The 22881-nt window shown below is 51.4% G+C and overlaps 1 protein-coding gene across 3 annotated transcripts; it reads left to right on the plus strand.

The window, feature by feature from the left end:
• On the plus strand, positions 1–22866 carry Slc12a4 (solute carrier family 12 member 4). Of its 3 annotated transcripts, none has more exons than XM_005076311.4 (24): positions 11–201; positions 5117–5211; positions 6589–6720; positions 10870–11016; positions 11115–11169; positions 12458–12588; positions 14516–14757; positions 14895–15109; positions 15654–15818; positions 15899–15997; positions 16239–16296; positions 16649–16823; positions 17183–17301; positions 18561–18659; positions 18919–19038; positions 19355–19459; positions 19690–19858; positions 20342–20537; positions 20652–20821; positions 20911–21042; positions 21119–21226; positions 21744–21928; positions 22046–22179; positions 22294–22866. In XM_005076311.4, the coding sequence occupies exons 1-24, from the start codon at positions 81–83 to the stop codon at positions 22383–22385; spliced, it is 3264 nt and encodes a 1087-aa protein (XP_005076368.1). In that variant the 5' UTR covers positions 11–80; the 3' UTR covers positions 22386–22866. The 3 variants fall into 3 exon arrangements, with proteins under 3 accessions (XP_005076370.2, XP_005076368.1, XP_005076369.1); XM_005076312.4 differs by having other exon boundaries at positions 11–195; XM_005076313.3 differs by lacking the exon at positions 5117–5211 and having other exon boundaries at positions 1–195.
• Positions 22867–22881: the final 15 nt, after the last annotated feature.

Here is a 22881-nt window from a genome sequence, read left to right on the forward strand (position 1 = left end):
ATGCGAGCGGGCGGGGCGGGCCGGCCCAGGGCGGCGGGGACAGCCGGCTGGAGGCCGGGACCGCGGGCCGAACGCGCGCGATGCCTCACTTCACCGTGGTGCCGGTGGACGGGCCGCGACGCGGCGACTATGACAACCTCGAGGGGCTCAGCTGGGTGGACTACGGGGAGCGCGCCGAGCGGGAAGACTCGGACGGTGAGGGTGAGCCCGACCGGGGCCGGGGCCGGGACTGGGGGCGTCTACACCGGACTCGCGTCCGCTCGCGCCGCCGAACCGCGCGCGAACACGTCCATGCGGGACTCTACTTTTCTTGCTCCCCGCGCGCTCAGACGGACGAGTTTTCTGGGTCCGGGACTCCCGAGCCAAGTCATCTCCAGCCACCCTCTCCCAGCTCCTCCCCCGAGGGCCGCGGGCGGGGGCTGCAGACGTGGCCGCCTGGGGAGGCCGGCCAGCAGGCTGCCTGGCTCAGGCTGGTGCCGAACGCGCGTCCCGGGCTCGGACCAGGTTCAACAGAAGCCTGGATTTCAGCTTCCTCACTTTCTGTGAATCGCCCCCATCCTCTTGAGAGTTATCCTTTCTTCCCCTGTGACTCACCGCCCGTCTCTTGTCCTCTCCCCACCCCTGCCTCCTCCGGCCCGCTAGCTAGGAGCGAAGGGTGTGCTCCTGGACGAGCCTCTGTTGGTGTAGATCTGTAGGTACAGGGCGCATCTGGGGAGCAGTCACACGGAGCCAAGCTTGTCTAGGCACTGTACATGAAGCAACTCGTTTTAATCCTCCCAGCCTCCCCCATGGGACAGGTTCTGTTACTCGCACTTAGGAAGGAGTGAAGAGTTATGTAACTTGTTCCCAGTGGGATTCAAACCCGGATATGAAACTGTAGTGCCTTAACCTAGGTATTAGGGCTGGTCATGGAGGTATCCCTTTCTCCATCTTCACCCAAAGAGGATCCTCAAGGCCAGTCCTGGCACACACTTGGGATGTGAACATTACTGTGTCTGTGTGTCTGTCTGTGTAGCTGTACAGGCATGTGTAAATGCACATGTGTGACTGAATATCACAGGGTGAAGTCAGGGTCAGGTCAGGATGTCCTCATGGCTATTATTTCCAGCAAGGCTGCCAGTGATGACCATGGTGCTATGATTGATAACAAATGCCTATGATGTCTGGGACTGAGGTGATAGAAACATGTAGGAAATGTGTGTTGTTATTGGGTGATGTTATCACAGGCTATCTGATAGGTCTGCAGTGGTGACATGCTTGGGATAGCCTGTGCCTCATATGAATGATGGCTGTATCACCTGTCTGCCACGTGTAGCTGTGCAGGGCAGTGGCATGGGCTGCCAGAGGTCATGGAGATTTGTCAGAATTCACAGCCCTATGTAAGTAACCCAATGTCCCTGTATGCCCCTATCCTGGTCCAAGGGGTCAGAACAGTTTCCCTCCTCCCCTAGGCCTGGAAGGATGTTTGCATCCAGATGATGTGTGGAACTGCATCATTAGCTTGGACCAGTGGGCAGGGCTAAGCCTTGTCTTTGGCCCCGCCTTGGTCCTTCACAGGGTGACAGGAGTAACCTGGAGCTATGCTGGCTGCTGGCTGTGTCCCGCCAGATCCATCCAGACTAGGCCACCTCCCCCCACCCCACCCCTTCCTTCTTCTCCTCTTATTCCTTTTCATCCAGACTGTGGCTGTGTTTGCAGCATGGGGGATACCCTGCACCCCGGTGAGTGATTTTGCTTCTTCTTACCAAGTCTAGCCAAGAGTCAGAGAGCACAGAACTATCTTAGGTGCAGCTCTCCTGGAAACCCTCAGCTTAAAGCTCACACCTCTGCTCTGAGGGGCATACCTAGGACTGCTCATCTAGGTGACCTGTGGCAGGTGTAGGACGGTCAAGGAGGGGCATTGTAGGTAGATGCCGTGTACACAGGGACCAGAACTGTCACCCAGGTCACTCCCTACCATCGGGGCTCTCACAATTGCTGATAGGAACACACCTGTGTGCTTCTCAGGCAGCCCCAGGCCTGAGCTGTGCTCTGGTTCTCTGGGGGTCTTGGGTAGTGTTTGAAAAGCTTGAGCCTGGCAGGCAGGCATGCCTAAACCTGCCCTGGAATTTTTGGAATAGCTGAGGCCAGGGCGGTAGCTTGAAGTTAAGGGGTGTACAGATCTGAGGCACTGTTTAGACGCTCTCATATCCCTGTAATCCTATGGGAGGGTCCGTAAATGAGGCTTTGGGGAATCTAAGGAGTGCCCGCTGGTGTCTGAGACCAGACAGTATGTTTTCTGATGCATCAGGGAAGTTGGAAGAGTGAGTGTTACTGTCTCTACTTCATAGAAGACATCTCGGTACAGAGAGAGTAAGCAGTTTGCGTTGGATCACACAGGGTAAAGAGCAGAAATTCAAGCCGAACTGCTGGCTCTCTGAACACCCAGAGGCTAGGGTATGCACACAGTGACCAAACTACATATTCCAGAGGTCTTTTCTGTGCTAAGGTATCTTGCGATATCCCAGAGTGCCCCCTAAACAGGCCGGGATCTAGAATGTGAAAAGGGAACCCACGGCTCAACTCCCAAGCTTGGGCCTAGGTCTTGCCCTCCTGGCTACACAGCCTTGTCTTGCTTTGTTTCTGAAAGGAGGTAAATGATGTGTACCAGAAAGTAAGGTAATAGAGACAGCTTCTAGAACACTCCATGCCATCTGGCATGATGGTTATAGGGACAAGGGATCAGATGGGTCATAGAGGGGGACACTGTTATGCAAGCTCAGCTCAACACTTTGTAGAATTTTTTCCTTTGATTTCTTTTTCAACATGTTCCATGAGGTACCGGGGATCAAACCCAGGTCTTTATGCACACTAGGTAAGCACTTTACCGACTGAGCTACATTCCCAGTCCTCTGACTTTTTTGTTTGTTTTCGCTCTGCAGCCCAGGCTGCCCTAGAAACCACTATGTAGCCTGCACTGACCTTGAACTCAGGCTCTTCCGCCGCTGCCTCACAGGGGCACCGATTACAGGTGTGTGCCGTCATACCTAGGTCTACAACAGTGGTTCTCAACCTGTGGGTCACAACCTCTTTGGGGGTCAAACAACCCTTTCACAGGGGTCACCTAAGATGATTGGAAACACAGATATTTACATTACAGTTCATAACAGTAGCAAAATTACAGTTATGAAGTAGCAGCAAAAATAATCTTATGGTTGGGTGATCGTGACCACATCATGAAGAACTGTATTAAACAGTGTTAGGAAGGTTGAAAACCCACTGTTCTGCAGTTTCTAAATAATAGTGCTTTTTTTTTTTTTGGTACATTGTTCTTAGTATCGGTGGTGGGACAGCCTGCAGTGTGTGCGTTTAGAATAACTTATATTTATTTCCAGCCTCTTTCCACAAAGGGATCTGAAGTACAAAAGTGGTTCCTAAGAGGATACAGAGGGAGAGGGAGAACTGACACTAAATAAATGCTGATTACATCTGAGGGATACGCTTATGGAACTTCCTAGTAGGCGAGACAGAACTCGAAGTAAGACGAGCTGTAGAACTGCCGTTTTCATTTCTGCTCTGTCGTTCTGTTTTTGTGGTGGTGGTGGTTTTTGTTTTTAGAGCTCACTGGAGAGTTGTCAGTGGAAATGGCAACTGTGACTGGATTTTGAGATTTTTCTTGTGATTCCTTATCCTTCTTGAATGAGCATGGAAGTTAGCACAAATGCCATAGAGTGTCTGAGGACCTGCCTGACCCCAGCAGGCTTTAACCGGACATGGTGGGTTGAAGTGACTGCTGGCTTTGGCAGGGACCTATACTGTTCTACACGATCATCGAATGTAGAGCAGAGAGCCAGGTATGCAAAGCCAGGCATGTGTGCCTCCTGTGATCCCAGCCCTGGGGAGACAGCCTGGAGGACCCCTGGGGCTTGCCGACTGGCCAGAGTAACTGAATTGGTGAGCTCTCAAAAAATAAGGTGGAGAGTGAGGAAGGAACACGCCTGATGTTGACCTTGGCCCCTGTACTACCTAGACGAGTATGCACACACACACACATATACAATAAAGAAAGTGTGTGAGAGCTGGTGTGGTGAGAGCTGTACGGTCTGTAATCCCAGTGCTTGAGGAGCTGTGGCAAGAGGATTGGCAGGAGTTTGAGGCTAGCCTGGGCTGCAGTTAGACCCTGTCTCAGAGGAGGAGAAGGGGGGGCTGGAGAATTAATTGTGGACCATGTCATAATGTTGCATGAGTCTGTGGGTTCATACCCACACACAGCAAAAAACAGGATATGCGCATGCTCCTTCCTTTCTGGGAAGTTTTCTAGTTGGTGAGGCACATTTTCACCCGTCTGAGAGGTGAGTGAAGGCTGGAGTAGGACTCTCTGTCCTGGAGCAAACTGGAACCTCCGGATCCCTAATCTCTGGATTCCCTTTGGATCTGGGAACCAAAAGGCCAACGGATGAGCCCCCGACCACAGCTCCTACATTTACTCTGCTCAACCCCAAGATCCATCGCGTGCCCTGGCTTCCCCAATGGCTGTTTCTGGTGCTTGTACCCATGTGAGACTGGCCCCGTCTCCCAGCATGCTCTGGGCCATCCTCCGGAACACCTCACGCGGTGCATGGTGGGGTAGCTAGCTGGCCCCTAGTGGGCCATGGCAGCGATAGGTGCTCTGTGTGGTTTCATCTTCCTGGAGGGCAGAATGGTACCTCCAGATCCGTGGGAAGAAGGAAGGTGGGGCCTCGGTGGTGGTCTTGGTCAGGCCCCGCCTTCTCGGTAGGCCCCGCCCTTCATGTACACTTGCCGCCAGTGTGGAGATTTAGAGTCTTCTACAGAGAATGATGCCCCGGGATTTGATTTCTGGGTGCCTCCTTTATGTCCCTTCAGAAAGACAAGTGTATGAGGAGGAAATGGAGGCTCAATGTCTCTTTTTCTTTCTTCTTCTTTTTCTTCCGAGTCAGGGTTTCTTAACGCTGTGGCTTCCAAAAGTGTTTTAAAGAGACGGTGTGTTTGTGGCTTCTTAGCCTCTTGACGAAGATGTGCAGAGCTGTTTTGTGGCTCGGCCTCTTCTGGGGTGGGGTATAGGCTGGGGACCTGGGAGACAGCAACTCACTCCTATTCTTTCCCTCCCTTTCTACAGGACAGAGTAACCACAGAGAAAACAGTCCTTTCCTTTGCCCTTTGGAAGCGTCCAGAGGAAGTGACTACTATGACAGGAACCTGGCACTGTTTGAGGTATCTGGGGAGCCATTCAGGTGTGGTTGACAGGTGGGCGGTTGGCAGGGGCTTCTCCAGAGGGCTCCGCTAAGCAGCAGGCCGGCTTCCCTTCCAGGCTGTGATTCTCAGGTTGCCTTCCGAGACCCACTTGCAACCCTCCCTCCATCTCCAGGGCCTTGCCTTCCTTACAGCCCCTCACCGAGGAGGCTACTTCCTCACGCTGTCTTCTCCCCTCCACTCCTGGGGCTTCTCTCAGCCCTTGGCTCCCCTCTCAGCTGTGGATAGAATCTTTCTTTCTTTTCTGGTTGGCTCCCCCAGCTCCCTCCCCCTCTGGCTACAGAGGCCTATTTTCCTCTTGAATCTGGCCCACTCTGCCCTCCATAGCTAAAGCCATGGTGGACACTTCTCTGGAAAGGTTCCCACAGTTGTGCCTTTCAATTGGAATTTTGCCTTTCCAGACCCTCTGGATTTAAGAAATGGTTCAGATTCCTAAACTCTCAACTGGTACATTCGCCTGCCTTGCAGCCAAGTGATACAGGCTTCTCAATGTCCACACATACAAAGAGCCTACATCTCCACTCATCACTCCCAGCCAGGCTCCCCGTGTACAGGTCGGAGAGGATCTGACAGGCAAATGCTTCATTAAGACAGTGGGCAGGTGGCAGGGAGCGTCACAGCAGGTGGTAAAGTCACAGTGCTAAGGCCATTGGGGGGGTGGATCTTAGACTCTGTGAGTGCTAGAAGTCTTGTGATCTGCCCCCCACAATAAGGGGGTAACAAACACCTCCCTTGCAGATTGAGGTATGTTTTTCATAGACCAGGGCTTGAGGACACCAAACAGAAAGGTTAGGGTTCAGGCAAACAATGGATTACAAATGTTCCAGATATCCAGATATCCCTCTTCTGTCTTTCTTGGTCTTCCTGAGGTGACCTGGGTGACATGTGTGTGTGTGTGTGTGTGTGTGTGTGTGTGTGTGTGTGTGTGTGTGTGTGTGTGTGTGTATTGAGGTAGATGTGAATCCCAGAGACCTAACCATAGCTTCACGGTGGCCAGCCAGGCAGGATGAAGTGTGCAGTCTGTCTGCCTGCCAGCAGGGCTTACCCTTCCTTCTCCCCTGAGGCGGGTGATTTTCACAAATGAGCTGGCAGTGATTACAGCCAAGGTGGGGCAGAGAAGAGCGGCCGCAGGGCCTTTGAGTGCTGCCTTCTGGGGTGTGGTGCCCACACCTGCCCAGTTAGCTTGCTTGGGCTTCCCCAGGCAAGAGCTGGGATCAAGTCCAGGCCTGCCTCAGGGCTTGGCACTGGGCCAGCAGCCAAGTTGCTGGCTACACACAGGTAGCCTGACACTGGCCTGGCCTGGCCCATTGCCATCTTGCCCCGTGGCTCTGTTTACAGGAGGAACTGGACATACGCCCAAAGGTTTCGTCTCTCCTGGGCAAGCTTGTCAGCTACACCAACCTCACCCAAGGAGCCAAGGAACATGAGGAAGCTGAAAGCGGGGGAGGTGCCCGTCGGAGAGCTGCCAAGGTGAGCACGGCAGTGTCAGCAGAAGGGCCACATCTGGGAGACAGACGGATGACCATGGAATTAGATGTTTCCTTGTGTGGTGTTGAGCTCGCTTGGACCAGTGGGTGTTGGGCGTGGAGGGTGAGAACTGAGTACCTTAAGAGGAAGGGGTTCAGAGGCTGAGAGCCAAGGGGGAGCTCCTGAGAGCAGAGGGCCAGAGGAGCCTCAAGCAATGGGAAGAACAACAGCTCCTAGCTCTGAGCTGTCAGTATGTGATACCCTGTTTCAAGAGTGGACCCAGCCAGGCGTTGGTGGCGCACGCCTTTAATCCCAGCACTCGGGAGGCAGAGGCAGGCGGATCTCTGTGAGTTCGAGGCCAGGCTGGACCGACAGCCTCCAAAACAATACAGAGAAACCTTGTCTTGTAAAACCAAAAAAAAAAAAAAAAGAGTGGACCCAGGTTGGCTGGGCAGTGGCGGCACACACCACTTTTAATCCCAGCTCTCAGGAGGCAGAGGCAGGTGGATCTAAGAGTGGATCCAGGATCTAGAATATTATTTTCACAAAAAGAGCTTTGAGACAGAAGCCTGACTTGGTGGTACACACCTGGAGTCCTAGTGATCTTAAAAGGACTGAAGGAGGCAGAATGATTGAGTCTAGGCATCCTCAGAAGGTAGGGGCGAGTAGCTGTGCTTGGAAGGAGCTGAGGTCTGATCCCGCTGTGGCATTCACCTTGGCAGTAAACACAAAGCAAAGTAATTCCTGTTTGAGATAAACCAGGTTACCGCCTTCAGACCTGCCTATGAGATGTGGGCATTGCTGAGGTGAATCCAGGAGAGTGAGCCAAACTAACGTGTATCCTTTGCCTTCTGTGGTGGGAGGCAGCCCACTCTTCAGAGAGGGCAGCTGTTATCTCCAGGTGGTCTAGACCTTATCCCACCTTGCTCTGCTGGTTGTGATTTTTTTTTTTTGGCATCTTCTGAACTCAAGATAGTGAAAACTCAGCCAGACGGTGGTGGCACATGCCTTTAATCCCAACACTCTGGAGGTACAGACAGGCGGATCTCTGTGAGACCAAGGCCAGCCTGGTCTACAGAGGGAGTTCCAGGACAACCAGGGCTACACAGACAAACCCTATCTTGAAAAACAAAGATAGCAAGAACTCTGTGTAGCTATGCCTATCCAGCCCTGCAGGAGTGGTCTCAACTCCAAAGAGTGTTGCTTAGTGCTGGTAGGATCCTGGGGCAATGCCGGGGAGCCGGTGGCTGGGGTGAAAAAGCCCCAGATAGGCCTGTGGGGTAGAAGCCTGAGTTAGTGAGGAGCTGTGGCCCTAGGGCTTAATCAGGAGCTTGTGAAGATGCTCAGCCACCCAGTTTACCTGATCCTAGTATAAAGATGTGAGAAGGTAGCTAACAGTCCTAGCCCCACTGGCTGATCCATGGAGAGAGGAGGAGTCTGGCCAAATCTAACAGAAGCTAGGGAGCCATGGGCCTCAGAAAAGAAGGCTTGAAGCAGGGAGGGTGGGCCTCCAACCAGACCATGCGGGACTGAGAGTCAGATTCTTCTCCCTGGCAGCCACTTCTGCTCTAACCCAGTGACCTTCTGAGGCTGCCAGAGGTTATTTAGGGATGCAAAAAGCATTTCCGGTCCAGCCCTTTCCCACACTGCCCTTTAGAGTGACTCAGCCTTAGGATGGGGGTAGAAATAGGAGCTCTTGCTACTACCACTATCCAGTAGGTGGTGTACTCTGAGAAGGGGACTGGAACCCAGGGTAAGGTTTGTCTCACCCATACAGCCTTGTGCAGGACAGCGTGTGCAAGCTTTTGGTCTTGCTCAGCTCTTTTGAAGATCCTCAGGCCCAGGCTTGCCCAGCTTCAGGGCACAGGAGGATCTGCTGGGGTTCTGTGGATGCTCCCAGGGCCCCACTGCCCTGGGTTGTACCAGTGTTACAGCCTCTGCACACACAGCCTCTGTCACAGCCTGCCCTTACAGAGTTGAGAACCCGTCAATCTGTATGTTAGATCTTTCTCACTTGCTCACAGTGTGATTTCTGTTCTGCCTGTGAGACTTCAGGGCACTTAGAAGGTACCACTCGCCGGGCGTTGGTGGCGCACGCCTTTAATCCCAGCACTTGGGAGGCAGAGGCAGGTGGATCTCTGTGAGTTCGAGGCCAGCCTGGTCTACAGAGCTAGTTCCAGGACAGCCTCCAAAGCCACAGAGAAACCCTGTCTCGAAAAAACCCAAAAAAAAAAAAAAAGAAGGTACCACTCACTGGGTTCAGGAGCACTTTGGGGGAACCTGTCAGGCCTGTTGGTGTTAGAACAGCAAATAGTGTTAGTCAGGGCTCTCTAGAGGAATAGAGCTTAGAGAATATATATACTGAATATATAGATTATGATATATAAAGAATCTATATAGATTATATAAAAAGATTATTATATAATGATTATTATATACGTAGAAAAAATATATATGATTTACTAGATTGGCTTTATAGGCTGTGATCCAGCTAGTCCAACAATGAAGGTCCAAGAATCTAGTAGTTGTTCAGTCTGTGAAGCTAGATGTCTCAGCTGGTCTTCGGTATATGCTGGAATCCTAAAGAAGTTGGCTCTAATGCCAGTGAAGGAATGGACCTGCTAGTGAGAGTAAAAGCAAGCAGGCAAAGAGAGCCAACTTCTTTATTCCGTGTCCTTATCTAGGCTGCCAGCAGAAGGCATTGGTCCAGATTAAAGGTGGATCTCCCCACCTCAAAGATCTAGATTAGAAGTGGTCTTCCCACTTCTGATGATTTAATTAAGAGAAAATTAAATCCCTCACAGGTGTAAACTGGTATATAGTCCAGAGGAATGTGTTCAAAGCTGGGCCTGACAAGGTGGTGATGGAGTATATCCAGTGGCCAGAGCCCAGGAGTCTGGACCACACGCCCCACACTCCATTAGAGGGCAGTCAGAGGATTTTCAATAGGAATAATGGCACAGGGCTTGGTTTTCAGAGTGGAGAGGTTGGCAGGCATGGGAGGTGCCACTCAGTGTCTCCGATGTCCTGGTGCATGTTTGGTACAAAGCAGGCCAGTGTCTGAGAGCCTTTAGGCCCCTGTCTACTTGAGCTGGAGATGGGGGATTAGAGGGGAGGGACAGGAGCTTTGGCTTGGGTAATGAGACCTACCAGGTGAGAAGGTGGGGATCTGAGACAGTCTCCACTTTCCAGAGGTCGGACAGAAGTCAGAAGCCAGGTGTGGCAATGCACTCCTGTAACCTCAACACCCAAGAGGCTGAGACAGGATCACCACAAGTCTGAGGTCAGCATGGTTTGCATAGTGAATCCCAGGCAGCCTGACCAAAGAGTGAGACCCTGTTTCAAAAAGCAAGAACCAAGAAGAGGAGAACCAAAAGCAGTGCATACGTCTATAATCCTAACACACAGGAGGCTGAGGCAGGAAGATCATCAAAAGTCTGAGGCTTGCCCAGTCTTCATAGAAAGTTCCAGGCAGCAGCGCTGTACAGCTAGACCTTATCTCAACAGCAGATGAACATCAGAAGCAGAGAAAGAGGCAATTTTTTTGGTGTGTGGTATGGGTTAAGGTTTAGAATCTTATGCATAAAGTTTAGAACCTTACACATACGACAAGAATAGGGTCTTGTCTGTCAAGATGGCTCAGTGGGTAAAAGTCTTGAGGAACAAGCCTAATGACTTTAGTGTGAGAGAACTGATGTTGAGCATTGTCCTCTGACACATGTACATGTGGGTGTACATGCCACACTCACACACATACAGTAATGATTAAAAAGAAGAAGCAGGGCGGTGGTGGCACAAGCCTTTTTTCCCAGCACTTGGGAGACAGAGGCAGGTGGATCTCTGTGAGTTCGAGGCCAGCCCGGTCTACAGAGCAAGTTCCAGGACAGCCGGGGGACTGTTACACAGAGAAGCCCTGTCTCAAGAAACAAAACACAATAAAAAACCAAAAAGAAAAAAAATCAGCTGTTGTATCTTCCTAGTCTGAACTGTCTTCCTATGGGAGAACCTGTAGAAATAACCAAGCTTCTGCTCCTACCTCCTGTGCTCCACTGGACCCCAGGTATAGAGACTGCTGAGTGACAAGACGCTCCTTCCTGTGGCATATCTGGACCTCTCTGATGCTGTGTGCCCCCTCCCTTCCTGCCCTTTTAGGCACCCAGTATGGGCACCCTTATGGGTGTGTACCTTCCCTGCCTGCAGAATATCTTTGGGGTCATTCTCTTCCTGCGGCTGACCTGGATGGTGGGCACAGCTGGTGTACTGCAGGCCCTCCTCATCGTGCTCATCTGCTGCTGCTGTGTGAGTGTCCCAGGGGCTGGAGCTGGGCTGGGCATGGGGCACATTGCTCCACAGAGCCCACCCAGCTGAGCTGCTCATCCAGGCCTTCCTTCCTACAGACCCTGCTGACAGCCATCTCCATGAGTGCCATTGCCACCAATGGTGTGGTTCCAGGTGAGTAAATGCCACCTGTGGGCCTGTTGCAAGGAACATGGCTTAGAATCCTCCTGGATCTGCCTGCTATCCTCCATTGTAACTCCTTCCAGGAATTTTCTGGTAGGGTCCTATCCTTGACTCTAAGTCAATGCCTCCTGGGAGCTTTCTTGCTCAACAGAATTTGAAACAGCTATTGTGTTTTGTTAATATAAAGTTGTGTGCCCTTCCCAAGAAAGAACAATGCATGTTTACTATAAGAGAGCTTAAATGGCAAGAAACAGAATGGAAAACCAAAAGCACCCATAACCTCACCAGGCTGAGTTCATTACTGCCAGCTTTTGAAGGTACATGGTCTTAGGAGCTTACAAAGTATTAGTCTGTGTGTGTATACAATGCATATTTCCCATATATACACACCTGTATATGTTTATGTATTTCCCCAAATTTGAAAATTTTCTTTAAAGCAAGTTACTTTATGCTAGGATATAATCAGTTTTTAGAATAGTCTCCTATTTATGGATTCTTCATTTTCAACATTGTTTTTTGTTTTGTTTTGTTTGTCTTTTGAGGCAGTCTCACTAAGTAGCCTTGGTTGCCCTGAAACTCTCTAGGTAGACCAGGCTGGCTCTGAACTTGAAGTGATACTGCTTCTGCCTCCTCGGTGCTGGAATTACAGGCTTTTTTTTTTTTTTTTTTTTTTTTTGGTTTTTCAAGACTGGGTTTCTCTGTAGCTTTGGAGGTTGTCCTGGAACTCGCTCTGTAGATCAGGCTGGCCTCGAACTCACAGAGATCTGCCTGCCTCTGCCTTCCAAGTGCTGGGATTAAAGGCATGAGCCGCCAGTGCCTGGCCACCAACCTTTTTTTGTTGTTGTTGTTGGTTTTTCCCACTACTGTATTGTCATGACAGTCTGGAACACACTTGATACTTCTTTTGGGGAAGTCCTAGAGGAGGGGTTGCAACTTAAAAGAAATTGACCCCTTTTGCATTTCTTGATGCCTATTACTCACTAGACTTTCAAGAGAGGACTTGACAGCAGTGTTGAATCACTCTTGTCTCTGTGCTCTTACCGCTGTGGGGCCATGTTGACTGCCAGTTTTCTAGGGAAGCTAGATTCTAATAGATACAAAGACTTGGGTCAGGCCTGTCCTGAGCCACAGGGACAAAAGCTGGACAAGACACTGACGCTGCCTTGGTCTGTTAAAGAGAAAAGCAGCCTTTGTCCTTTTGGGTGGTTGTGGAGGTTTGATGTGAGGGAGATCTCATTGGAGAATTAGTCTTGACCTGTGTACACTTTCTCCATTGTAGCTGGCGGCTCCTACTTCATGATTTCCCGTTCACTGGGACCAGAATTTGGAGGTGCTGTGGGCCTGTGCTTCTACCTGGGGACAACTTTTGCAGCAGCCATGTATATCCTTGGGGCCATTGAGATCTTGCTGGTGAGTTGTGCTAAGCCTTGGTCAGCCCTAGTCGTGTCCAGTCTCTCTCACCCTACAGGCTGTTAGCACTTTCCTCATCCCTGGATGAGGTCTGGGTTTTCTGATGGGAGGCCTCAAGGGGGAAGGATCATTGCTCATGTCTGTCCCCGCTGTACACCTGTGCTACTTTGGGCCAAGCAGGGAAGAGACCTGGTTGCCTTCGCCTTGGCCTGGATATTTCTTCCAGAACACTGTTTGGACTGTGGCAGAGGGTCTGCCAAGTCGTGAGTTGGGCTGATCTTGTTGGTGACAGAGAGAGGGTGCCTCCTCGCCTTTTGTGGGCCCTGACAGCTCTGTTTCCCCCAGACTCTGTGCCAGGGTCCTTACAATCTATTTTCTCCTTGTCCTTCTTAAGTCAGAGTGAACAGCCATAGGCTGCTATCTGGAGCTCGTCCTTAAGTCAGAGTGAACGGCCATAGGCTGCTATCTGGAGGTCCCTGAGTCCCATGGGTGCTGTCTCAGATCCAGCTCTCTACTCACCAAGGAATGGCCTAGGCCAAATGGAGAGAGAGGCCTTGGGGGAAGCATGGTGACATGAGGAGAGGGACACAGGGTAACAGGTGACCTCTTGGAGATCCAGAGGATAGATATTTAGAGACACTGTGTGGCACTACCAGCCAGAAGCCAGGACCTTTTGTCAAGATCTTCTGAGTTCTTATTTTCTTTTATATATATATATTTTTTTTTAATTTAAATTAGAATCAAGGTTGTTTCACATGTCAATTCCAGGTCCCTCTCCATTTCCCTCTCCTCCTCCCGTGCCTTCCTACCAACCCCCCCAATATCCCCTCATTTCCCCAGGGAGGGTGAGGCCCTCCATGGGGTGTCCATAGTCTGTCATTTCATCCAGGGCAGGGCCTAGACCCTCCGAGTTCTTATTTTCTATTTCTCACGTTTCTTCTGTGTTATTTGGAATTCTGTAAGGAGATGTGTCCCTTCTCCCCAGTGTATTTGTTTATCCACGCATGTATTTATATGGGCTTCTAAAGGTTTGTTTTGTTCTCTGAGTTATTGGGTATAATCTGATACTATCTTTATTTAGTTGCTCAAATTGTCTTTTTGGCCCTTCCTTCCATAGGTTGGCACCTGTGTCTGTATCTCCTTTTCTTCCCTCCCCTCCCCTCCTTTATCCTATCCTATCCTATCCTATCCTAGTTTCATACAACATGCATGGCGAACAATTCACTGTCCATTCAAAAAGTACTACTAGAGGCCAGTGAATGGCGTAGTGTTCAGTCTTCAGGACTCACACAGTGGAAAGCAAGAACTGACACCTGCACGTTGTCCTCTGACTCCACAGCTGCGCTGTGGCTCATGCACATCCTCCACTCTGAATAAATAAATGTTTCCTCTTTACCATTACAGCTCAGGGGGCTGAGGCAGATATTATAAGCTTGAAGAGTCAGTCTGACTACGTAGCAAAACCTGTCTCAGTATACATATGGAAGAAGCAGCAGCTGGGTGTGAAGGTGCCACCTTTAATCTGAGCACTCTGGAGGCAGAAGCAGGTGGATCTCTGTGAGTTCAAGGCCAGCCTGGTCTACAGAGCAAGTTCCATGACAGCCAGAGCTACATAGTGAGATACTGTCAAAAACAGAAAGGAAGGAAGAAGGAAAGAAAGGAGATGAAGAAAGTGTATAAGTTCCTGATTTTTAGTATATTCATAAGGATGTAGCCACTGCCAGAATCAGTTTAGAATATCATTACTCTAAGAGAAACTTCGCTAGTAATCATTCTCGTTTCTCCCCAGTCCTTAGCAGACACTAACCTGCATTCTCTCTGTGTGGCTTGCTCTCCTGGACATTTCATGGACATGGAGTCATACACCAATGACAGGCTCAATCCCCAGACAGAGGCTGGAACTAGAGCTTCTTTCTTCTTGTTTCAGACCTACATTGCTCCGCCAGCTGCCATCTTTCACCCATCGGGCACTCACGACATGTCAAGTGCCACCCTGAATAATATGCGGGTGTATGGGACCATTTTTCTGACTTTTATGACCCTGGTGGTGTTTGTTGGTGTCAAGTATGTGAACAAATTTGCCTCACTTTTCCTGGCCTGTGTGATCATCTCCATCCTTTCCATTTATGCTGGAGGCATCAAGTCTATTTTTGACCCTCCTGTGTTTCCGTAAGTAACTAGGGCATTTGTCCAGCCATTGGACTGACATCCTTTCTAAGCCTCTGATGCTCAGTATCCCTCAGGTTGCCGGGCGGGGAGGGGCGAGGTCTGCAGTCGAGCAGGTGCCAGTGCTTCTCTCCCCGCAGGGTGTGCATGCTGGGCAATAGGACCCTGTCTCGGGACCAGTTTGACATCTGTGCCAAGACAGTTCTGGTGGACAATGAGACAGTGACCACCCGGCTGTGGAGTTTCTTCTGCCACAGCCCCAACCTTACTGCTGACTCCTGTGACCCCTACTTCCTGCTCAACAACGTGACTGAAATCCCTGGCATACCTGGGGCAGCTGCTGGTGTGCTGCAGGGTGGGTCCCCTCCTGTCTCCTCGCCTCACCATACCCAGCCCACAGGCGGAGCAGGGAAGCAGAGCACAGAGCTGTCCTTGTGCGCCCACAGCAAGAGAGCGGGCAGGTTTGGCTGCTTTCCCTGCTCAGCAGTCCTTTTAGCCTGGCTCCTAGTAGCTGGATTTTGGGTGAACGGAGCCTGTTTGGCCAAAATCCCAGGCCTGCAGCAAACCCTGTAAAGTTCTGGCATTCCCTCTTCCCTGGCTACTAGCCCCTGATGCTGTGGGGGATGTTCCCACAAGAGTCATAAAGGGCCTCTGTCTGGGAATCAGGCAGTAGTGAGGTCCAGGCTGATGAAGGTTTAGTCTCCTTTATCTGTTACAGTTCTAACAGGACAGCATCCTCTGTGGCCAAAGTAGTCCTAGGGAAGACACTGGAGTCACTGTGCTCAGGCTGTCCCCAGAATTCCCAGAGCTTCCTGGCATCTGTAGGACCTTGCTGGGCTACCCCACACTTCCCTGGGGACATCAGTGGTGCTGTAGTGATAGTGCTCCTGCTTCTACAGAGAACCTATGGAGTGCTTACCTGGAGAAGGGTGAGGTCGTGGAGAAGCATGGGCTGCCCTCCACAGATACCCTTGGCCTGAAGGAGAGCCTATCCCTGTATGTGGTGGCTGACATTGCCACATCCTTCACTGTGCTGGTTGGCATCTTTTTCCCTTCTGTAACAGGTAAGGTCTTCATAATCACACACTTAGCCCTACCCCAAATCCTGGGGAGTCCCTGAGGAATTCTTGTCTGTTTTTTGGAGGCATCATGGCTGGCTCAAACCGATCCGGGGACCTCCGTGACGCCCAGAAGTCTATACCGGTGGGGACCATTCTGGCCATTGTTACTACTTCACTTGTGTGTATCCTTTCCCAGACTTGGTGGGGCAGGTGTCAGAAGGTACTTCTTTGTATATAAGTTACCAGACTGTGTGCAGACACACCGTGCACACACAAGCATGGGTACCTTAACCCCCATGCACATAATGGGACCTTCTGATGTCTGCAGTCGAGGCTATGGCTGTGAAGATCACTAGGGTGCTATGTGGGGCATGAATTGGGGCTACAGTTTGGTAGAAACCCAGCTTCCTTAATAGAGTCCAGACTTCAGCAGTGTGATTCTCTTTGGTGCCTGCATTGATGGTGTAGTACTCCGGGACAAGTGAGTGAGCCATGCCCCTCCCTGTCAGCATTTTCCTCCCTCACTCCAGCCCATCCCTCACCACCCATGGTCCCACACATCTCAGGCAGTTGACTTCTAGTAACGATCTGTGTAATCAGGTAGGTCAGGCTCCTCCATGACTTTTGCTTCGGAGATGACGGTGATGTTAAGTTCAAGGATGAGGTAAAGGGCAAAGATACAAAGTTAAGGGCTGCTGTCTGGTCTCCACTAAAAGTTAGAGCCTCTCCTCTCAGCCTTTCCCCCTGACCCCTGACATCCCTTACTCCTGATGGCCCCACCCAGGGCTTGGAAGGCTTCTCATAGGAGCATGGTCTGAGCCTAGCCTCTACAGGTATGGTGATGGCGTCAGCAGGAACCTGGTGGTGGGCACCTTGGCCTGGCCTTCACCCTGGGTCATTGTCATCGGCTCCTTCTTCTCAACGTGTGGTGCTGGTCTCCAAAGCCTCACTGGAGCACCACGCTTATTGCAAGCCATTGCCAAGGATAACATCATCCCCTTCCTCCGGGTAAGTTCTCCTATGTACCCCACGGCCTTGATGTTCTTAGCCCTCACCCTGGCAAGGGGAGAGGCAGATTCAGATGCAGCACGACTTGCCTACACTGCCCCAGGTCTTGGAAATCATCCAGAGGAGCTGCTGAAAGCTTCTTTGACCCTGTTTGCTGTTAGTGGTGCTGTTTAGATCCAGAATCCTCATGGCTTGTCTATGCTTCATCCAAAGCAGAGAAGCAGAGTTGGAGAAACTTGTGACTCCCATAAGGACAGACATAGAGCTGGGACCAGCGGAATGCAGAATAGGTTATGACTTGGGGCTACAGATGGGGTAGTGGTGGTGGTAGGAACAGCTCCTTTTCTGGTGCCTTGCAGGTGTTTGGCCATGGGAAAGCAAATGGTGAGCCAACGTGGGCACTCCTGCTGACGGCACTCATCGCTGAGCTGGGCATCCTCATCGCCTCCCTTGACATGGTGGCCCCCATTCTGTCCATGTGAGCTGAGGAAGGGCAAGGGGTAGTCTCGGGAAAGCTCCTTAAACTTAAGTAACCTCAGCCGCGGACCCCAGCACCCTCCCCATGGTCCTGTCTGGTGTCTAAGGTGCCACTGGGCAATTGGCTGGGCTAAGTGGGAGCTGGCAGGGCTGTTTCCCCTAATTTCAAAAACCAGCCTGGTACATCCACAGAGGCTGAAGAAACCAACAGGCCCTATGCTCTGTGGTAGGAGCTGCCCTAGAGCAGAAGGCCAGCAGATGCCCGCCCCAAAAAGAGCAAGCACCTGGTCTCTTGCCTTACCAAAGCCATCACTGTCCCATTCATTATTTCCCATGTTCTGTAAGCTGAGGCAGTGAGTATGCTAAGGCCTTTTGCAGGTGGTGGTCAACATGATTCCTAGGATCTCTGAGCTTGATTTCCGTAGTTACCTGTGCCCATTCTGCTCCATGGCTGGTGGTCCTTATTTGTTCAGTTGTAAGGAGGCTTTGCTTCACTCACTCGACTTACAGACCTAAGCAGACTCCAGCCTGCCCCAGGCAGGCCTGCCACATCTGTGTCTTCCTGGCAACTCCCCACTCCCATAGAAGTGCATACCTCCAGCTATTCTTGCTATAGGCATCTCGAGTGGTGTCCCTCTTGCCTAAGCTAAAGGAAACAACAGGCCATCCTTTGTCATGTGGTTCTTGCTGGCGGTCCTTTGTTGGGACTTAGTACCCCATGAGAGTTCCTGCCCTGATATCTCTCTCCCTTTGGCCTTCCTCTTTATCATTGAGGACGCAGTCTGATGCCCTGTCCCCTCAGTCCTTAGCTGACACCTCAGAAGGGCTCACACAGGCTGCCTTGCCCGTGTCCTAACTCCACACACAGCACAGCATCCCCGTCTCTTACACATAACAAAATTACATAGTCTTTGTCATGTCTTTCTGACTTACTCCCCAACTTCCAAATGCTTGACAGTCCCATTCATCATTGTCTGGGCCACAGGCTTACACATTATCTTGTCATCTGTCACACTGCGGATTCTCCAGTATTCCTCAACATCGTCCTAGTCCGGCTCTCCACTTATTATTCCTGGACTTTGTTCCTTTCTCACTCCCTCTGCTGGTGAATACTTACCCATCCTCTACCACTGGGCTCTGAGGACATTTTCTTAATACTGCCATCTGCATCAGGCCCTGGGAGTGGGTACCTGGGGGTTAAGAGCCTGGCATCAGGCGCCAAGGAAGCTTCTCTGCTCTGACTGCCTCCTGGCACTGCAGGTTCTTTCTGATGTGTTACCTGTTTGTAAACTTGGCCTGTGCTGTGCAGACGCTTCTGAGGACCCCCAACTGGCGGCCCCGATTCAAATACTATCACTGGTGAGTGCCTGCCTACTGGATCCCTGGGGCAAGTCCCTTGATAACTGGCCATACTGGGGAAGCCACAAGCTCCATTCTGGAGAAAGTCTGAGTTTCCTAGGCAGCCTTTGCTCTTGAAACTCTGTGAGGAGATTCTCTGACTGGACACTTGACCTGCTTCTCACATCCAGCTTGTGATTTGGGACCTGTAAGGGCCACCAGAGTACGGGACAAACTATGACCTAGATTCCTGATTCTTACCCGCTCATCTCTTGCCCAGGGCACTGTCTTTCCTAGGCATGAGTCTCTGCCTGGCTCTTATGTTTGTCTCCTCCTGGTATTATGCCCTCGTCGCCATGCTCATTGCGGGCATGATCTACAAGTACATCGAGTACCAAGGGTAAGTGAAGGGCTACTGTTGGCCTGGAAACAGCTTGTATGGCACTACATGTGTCTGGTTGAACAGCTAGAATCGTCTGAGTGTTGGGTTGGCGGTGGCAGGCTGGGCCAGCTTTGCTTTTGTTCTGTTGTTGGGGGTTGTGACTCAGGGCCTTGCCTTCCTTCAGCCCTCATAGAAATCCCTGGGTAAGGGGGTACAAGTGTAGCCCAATAGTAAAGTACTCACTTAGCAAGCAGAAGAGGGAGGGCAAAGGGAAAAGGAAGGGGGGATCTTTGGGTGGAACCAGGGGCTCAGTAGCTTGTGGTGACATCTGTAGGGCTGAGAAAGAGTGGGGCGACGGGATTCGAGGCCTGTCCCTGAGTGCTGCACGCTATGCACTGTTGCGGCTGGAAGAAGGGCCTCCTCATACCAAGAACTGGCGGTAAGTGCATGCCCAGAAGGACAGCGCCATCTCAGGGTCCCAGGGAGCACTGCGGGCGGGAGGTTCTATAGCTCTCCCTGGAGACTGTAGGAGATACCCTCTTGCTAGTTGAACCCTTGCATCTGTGCTACCCAAACTTGTGGGAGTCCAGATTCTGAGAATGAAAGAAGAGGGCTTTGGGAAAAGCCCAGGCCCTTTTCTCAGGCTTCCTAATGGTCTGACCACTGCAGGCCTCAGCTCCTGGTGCTGCTGAAGCTAGACGAAGACCTTCATGTGAAGTACCCCCGGCTCCTCACCTTTGCCTCCCAGCTTAAGGCTGGGAAGGGCCTGACGATTGTTGGCTCTGTCATCCAGGGCAGCTTCTTAGAGAGCTATGGTGAGGCCCAGGCTGCTGAGCAGGTAATGACCTGGGGTGGGAAGACAGCTCAGCCAGATCAATGGTGACTGGGGTACAGCAGGCATACATGGGAGGGAACCAGTCCGGGCCACTGTGGCCAGCCAGATGCACAACACTGCCACTGTCTTCAAGTATGAATAAGTACAGTTGTCCCACCTTGAAACTCTGGGCTGTGGGCTAACAAACACCTCAGTGGGCAGAGACCCTCATGTGTAGACCTAAGTTTGACTCCCAAATCCTACAAGGTTTCAGGTGAGACCCATTCCCAAGAGTTGTCTTTGGTTGTCCACATGATGCCGTACACTTGCACTGCATTGGCATACACATTCACACGTCACATTACAGCGCGCATAAAACACATACAATTCAGGAAATATGACCTGTGGTGGGCAGCTTGCTCCAAGGTCTCCCCAACTAGCCCTAGTTCTAGTTAGGACCCCAGAAACTGGTGGACCTTGCCTTTTGATGCTCTTTTTTCCCCACAGACAATCAAGAACATGATGGACATTGAGAAAGTAAAAGGCTTCTGCCAGGTAGTGGTGGCCAGCAAGGTTCGAGAGGGGCTGGCCCACCTCATCCAGTCTTGCGGCCTGGGTGGCATGAGACATAACTCCGTGGTGCTGGGCTGGCCCTATGGCTGGCGACAGAGTGAGGACCCTCGTGCCTGGAAGACCTTTATTGGTGTGTGAGGGTCTGGCATCTAAGCTGGGCCAGGGACTAAGGGCCAGGGTTAAAGCGAGGTGGCAGAGACCAGAGGGTCACAGGCTGGTAGTCAGCAGTGACCCTCCTCCCTAGACACTGTGCGCTGTACCACAGCTGCCCACCTGGCCCTGCTGGTGCCAAAGAACATAGCTTTCTACCCCAGCAACCACGAGCGCTACCTGGAGGGCCACATTGACGTGTGGTGGATCGTGCATGACGGAGGCATGCTTATGCTTTTGCCCTTCCTGCTACGCCAACACAAGGTGTGCCAGCTGGTTGGGCATGGGTGAGGGCAGCTGGGCTCGTGGAAAGCTAGGTGTGATTGAACCACTGACATGCTTCATTGCCACAGGTTTGGAGGAAATGCCGGATGCGCATTTTCACTGTGGCCCAGATGGATGACAACAGCATCCAGATGAAGAAGGATCTAGCCATCTTCCTGTATCACCTCCGCCTGGAAGCGGAAGTGGAGGTGGTGGAGATGGTGAGCTGCCTGCCCTGCTCTGGCCCTGAGGGTCTGGGCCCATAGAGCCTGGTACTCATAGCTTCCCTCTCTCCAGCATAACAGTGACATTTCTGCATATACCTATGAGCGGACACTGATGATGGAGCAGCGGTCTCAGATGCTGCGGCAGATGAGGCTGACCAAGACTGAGCGGGATCGAGAAGTAAATGGCTATCTTGGTTCATGCTTGGGTAATGGCCAGATCACACCTTTGAAGACACTGTCTGGTAGAGGAATCAGAATGACTCACTTGACCAGGCATAATGGCTCATATTCATAACACCAGCACTCAGGAAGCCAAGACCAGTGGATTCCTGTGAGTTCGAGGCTAGCCTGGTCTGCGTAGTGAGTTCCAGGTCAGCCAAGGCTACATAGTGGAACCTTGTCTTCAAAATCAAGCAAAACCAAGCAAAAAGAAAGTGGGCGAAAAGCTTATGCCTATAATTCCAGTACTTAGGAAGCTGAGGCAAAATGGAAAAAAACAAAAAAACAAAACAAAAAAACAAAGGAAGCTGAGGCAAAAGGTGAGCCTATCTTGAACTAACAAACAAATAAAAAACCTCACCTTTTCCACCTGAACTAGAACCAATTGGTGCCCATTTCCCAGAGGCAGGGTGGTCATGTTGGGCCAGGCCCCTTTTTCCCAGCGTATCAAGGATACACCCTCTGGTTGTCCTCAGGCCCAGCTGGTCAAGGATAGGCACTCAGCCCTGCGGCTAGAGAGCCTTTATTCAGATGAGGAGGATGAGGCCGCAGCAGGGGCTGACAGGATCCAGATGACATGGACCAGAGACAAGTACATGCCCGAGCCCTGGGATCCCAGCCATGCCCCTGACAACTTCCGGGAGCTGGTACACATTAAGCCGTGAGTACAAATGATGCTGAGGAGGAGTGGAAACAGGCCAGCTGCAGATGGGTGAGGGACAGAGTCCTCTTTGCTAGGTAGTTCTCAGTAGCCTGTGACCCGTTGCTTTGTCCGCAGGGATCAGTCCAATGTGCGGCGCATGCACACTGCTGTGAAGCTCAATGAAGTCATTGTCACACGCTCCCACGATGCCCGCCTGGTCCTACTGAACATGCCTGGCCCCCCGAAGAACAGTGAGGGTGATGAGAACTGTATCCTTTTGTGTAAAGGCTAACAGTTGGGAGCTCTCCTCTCCTCGAGTGTCCCTTGCTGAGTGGGAAGTAGACTTGGTCCTGTGGCTGCCTCCTTGACCTGACACCCTTCAGACATGGAATTCCTGGAAGTGCTGACTGAGGGCCTTGAACGGGTGTTGTTGGTGCGTGGAGGTGGCCGTGAAGTCATCACCATCTATTCCTGAGCCCAATGGAGTCTCATGGCCTGGAGTTGGGGTGTCTAGGACAACAGTCCCTACCCCTACACCTACTTGCCAGTTCTGCTTTGCCCAGTTTTGCTTTGGACCAGCTTTGCTAGGTCTCCTGGGAAACCAAGCTTGGGCCTGGCAATTTAAATGGATCCGAGGGCCTGTGGACCATGGGGGATACAGGGATTTTCACCCATACCCCAGTGTAGATCTATCCTGACTAGAGAAGACTGGTGAGGGTTGATATGGGATTTGAAGTCCCAGTCTGGCCCAGGAGCACTATTTATTGTATATTTATTGTTTGGATGTTGTCCATCAGAGAAGAGGAGAGGGACACTAAGGGAGAATTGAGCTGGGCCTGCCTGCAGGGAGACCTGGCTCAGGCTGCTGTAGGCAGAGACTCTCATCAAGCCAAGAGGAATGGAGCTGGCCAAAGTGAGCCTGACTTTTTTCAATAAAACATTGTGTACTTCTGGGCCTCCTGCTGCCCCAG

The sequence above is a fragment of the Mesocricetus auratus genome, unplaced genomic scaffold (genome assembly GCF_017639785.1).
Source record: "Mesocricetus auratus isolate SY011 unplaced genomic scaffold, BCM_Maur_2.0 Super-Scaffold_100062, whole genome shotgun sequence".
Classification (NCBI taxonomy): Eukaryota; Metazoa; Chordata; class Mammalia; order Rodentia; family Cricetidae; genus Mesocricetus; species Mesocricetus auratus.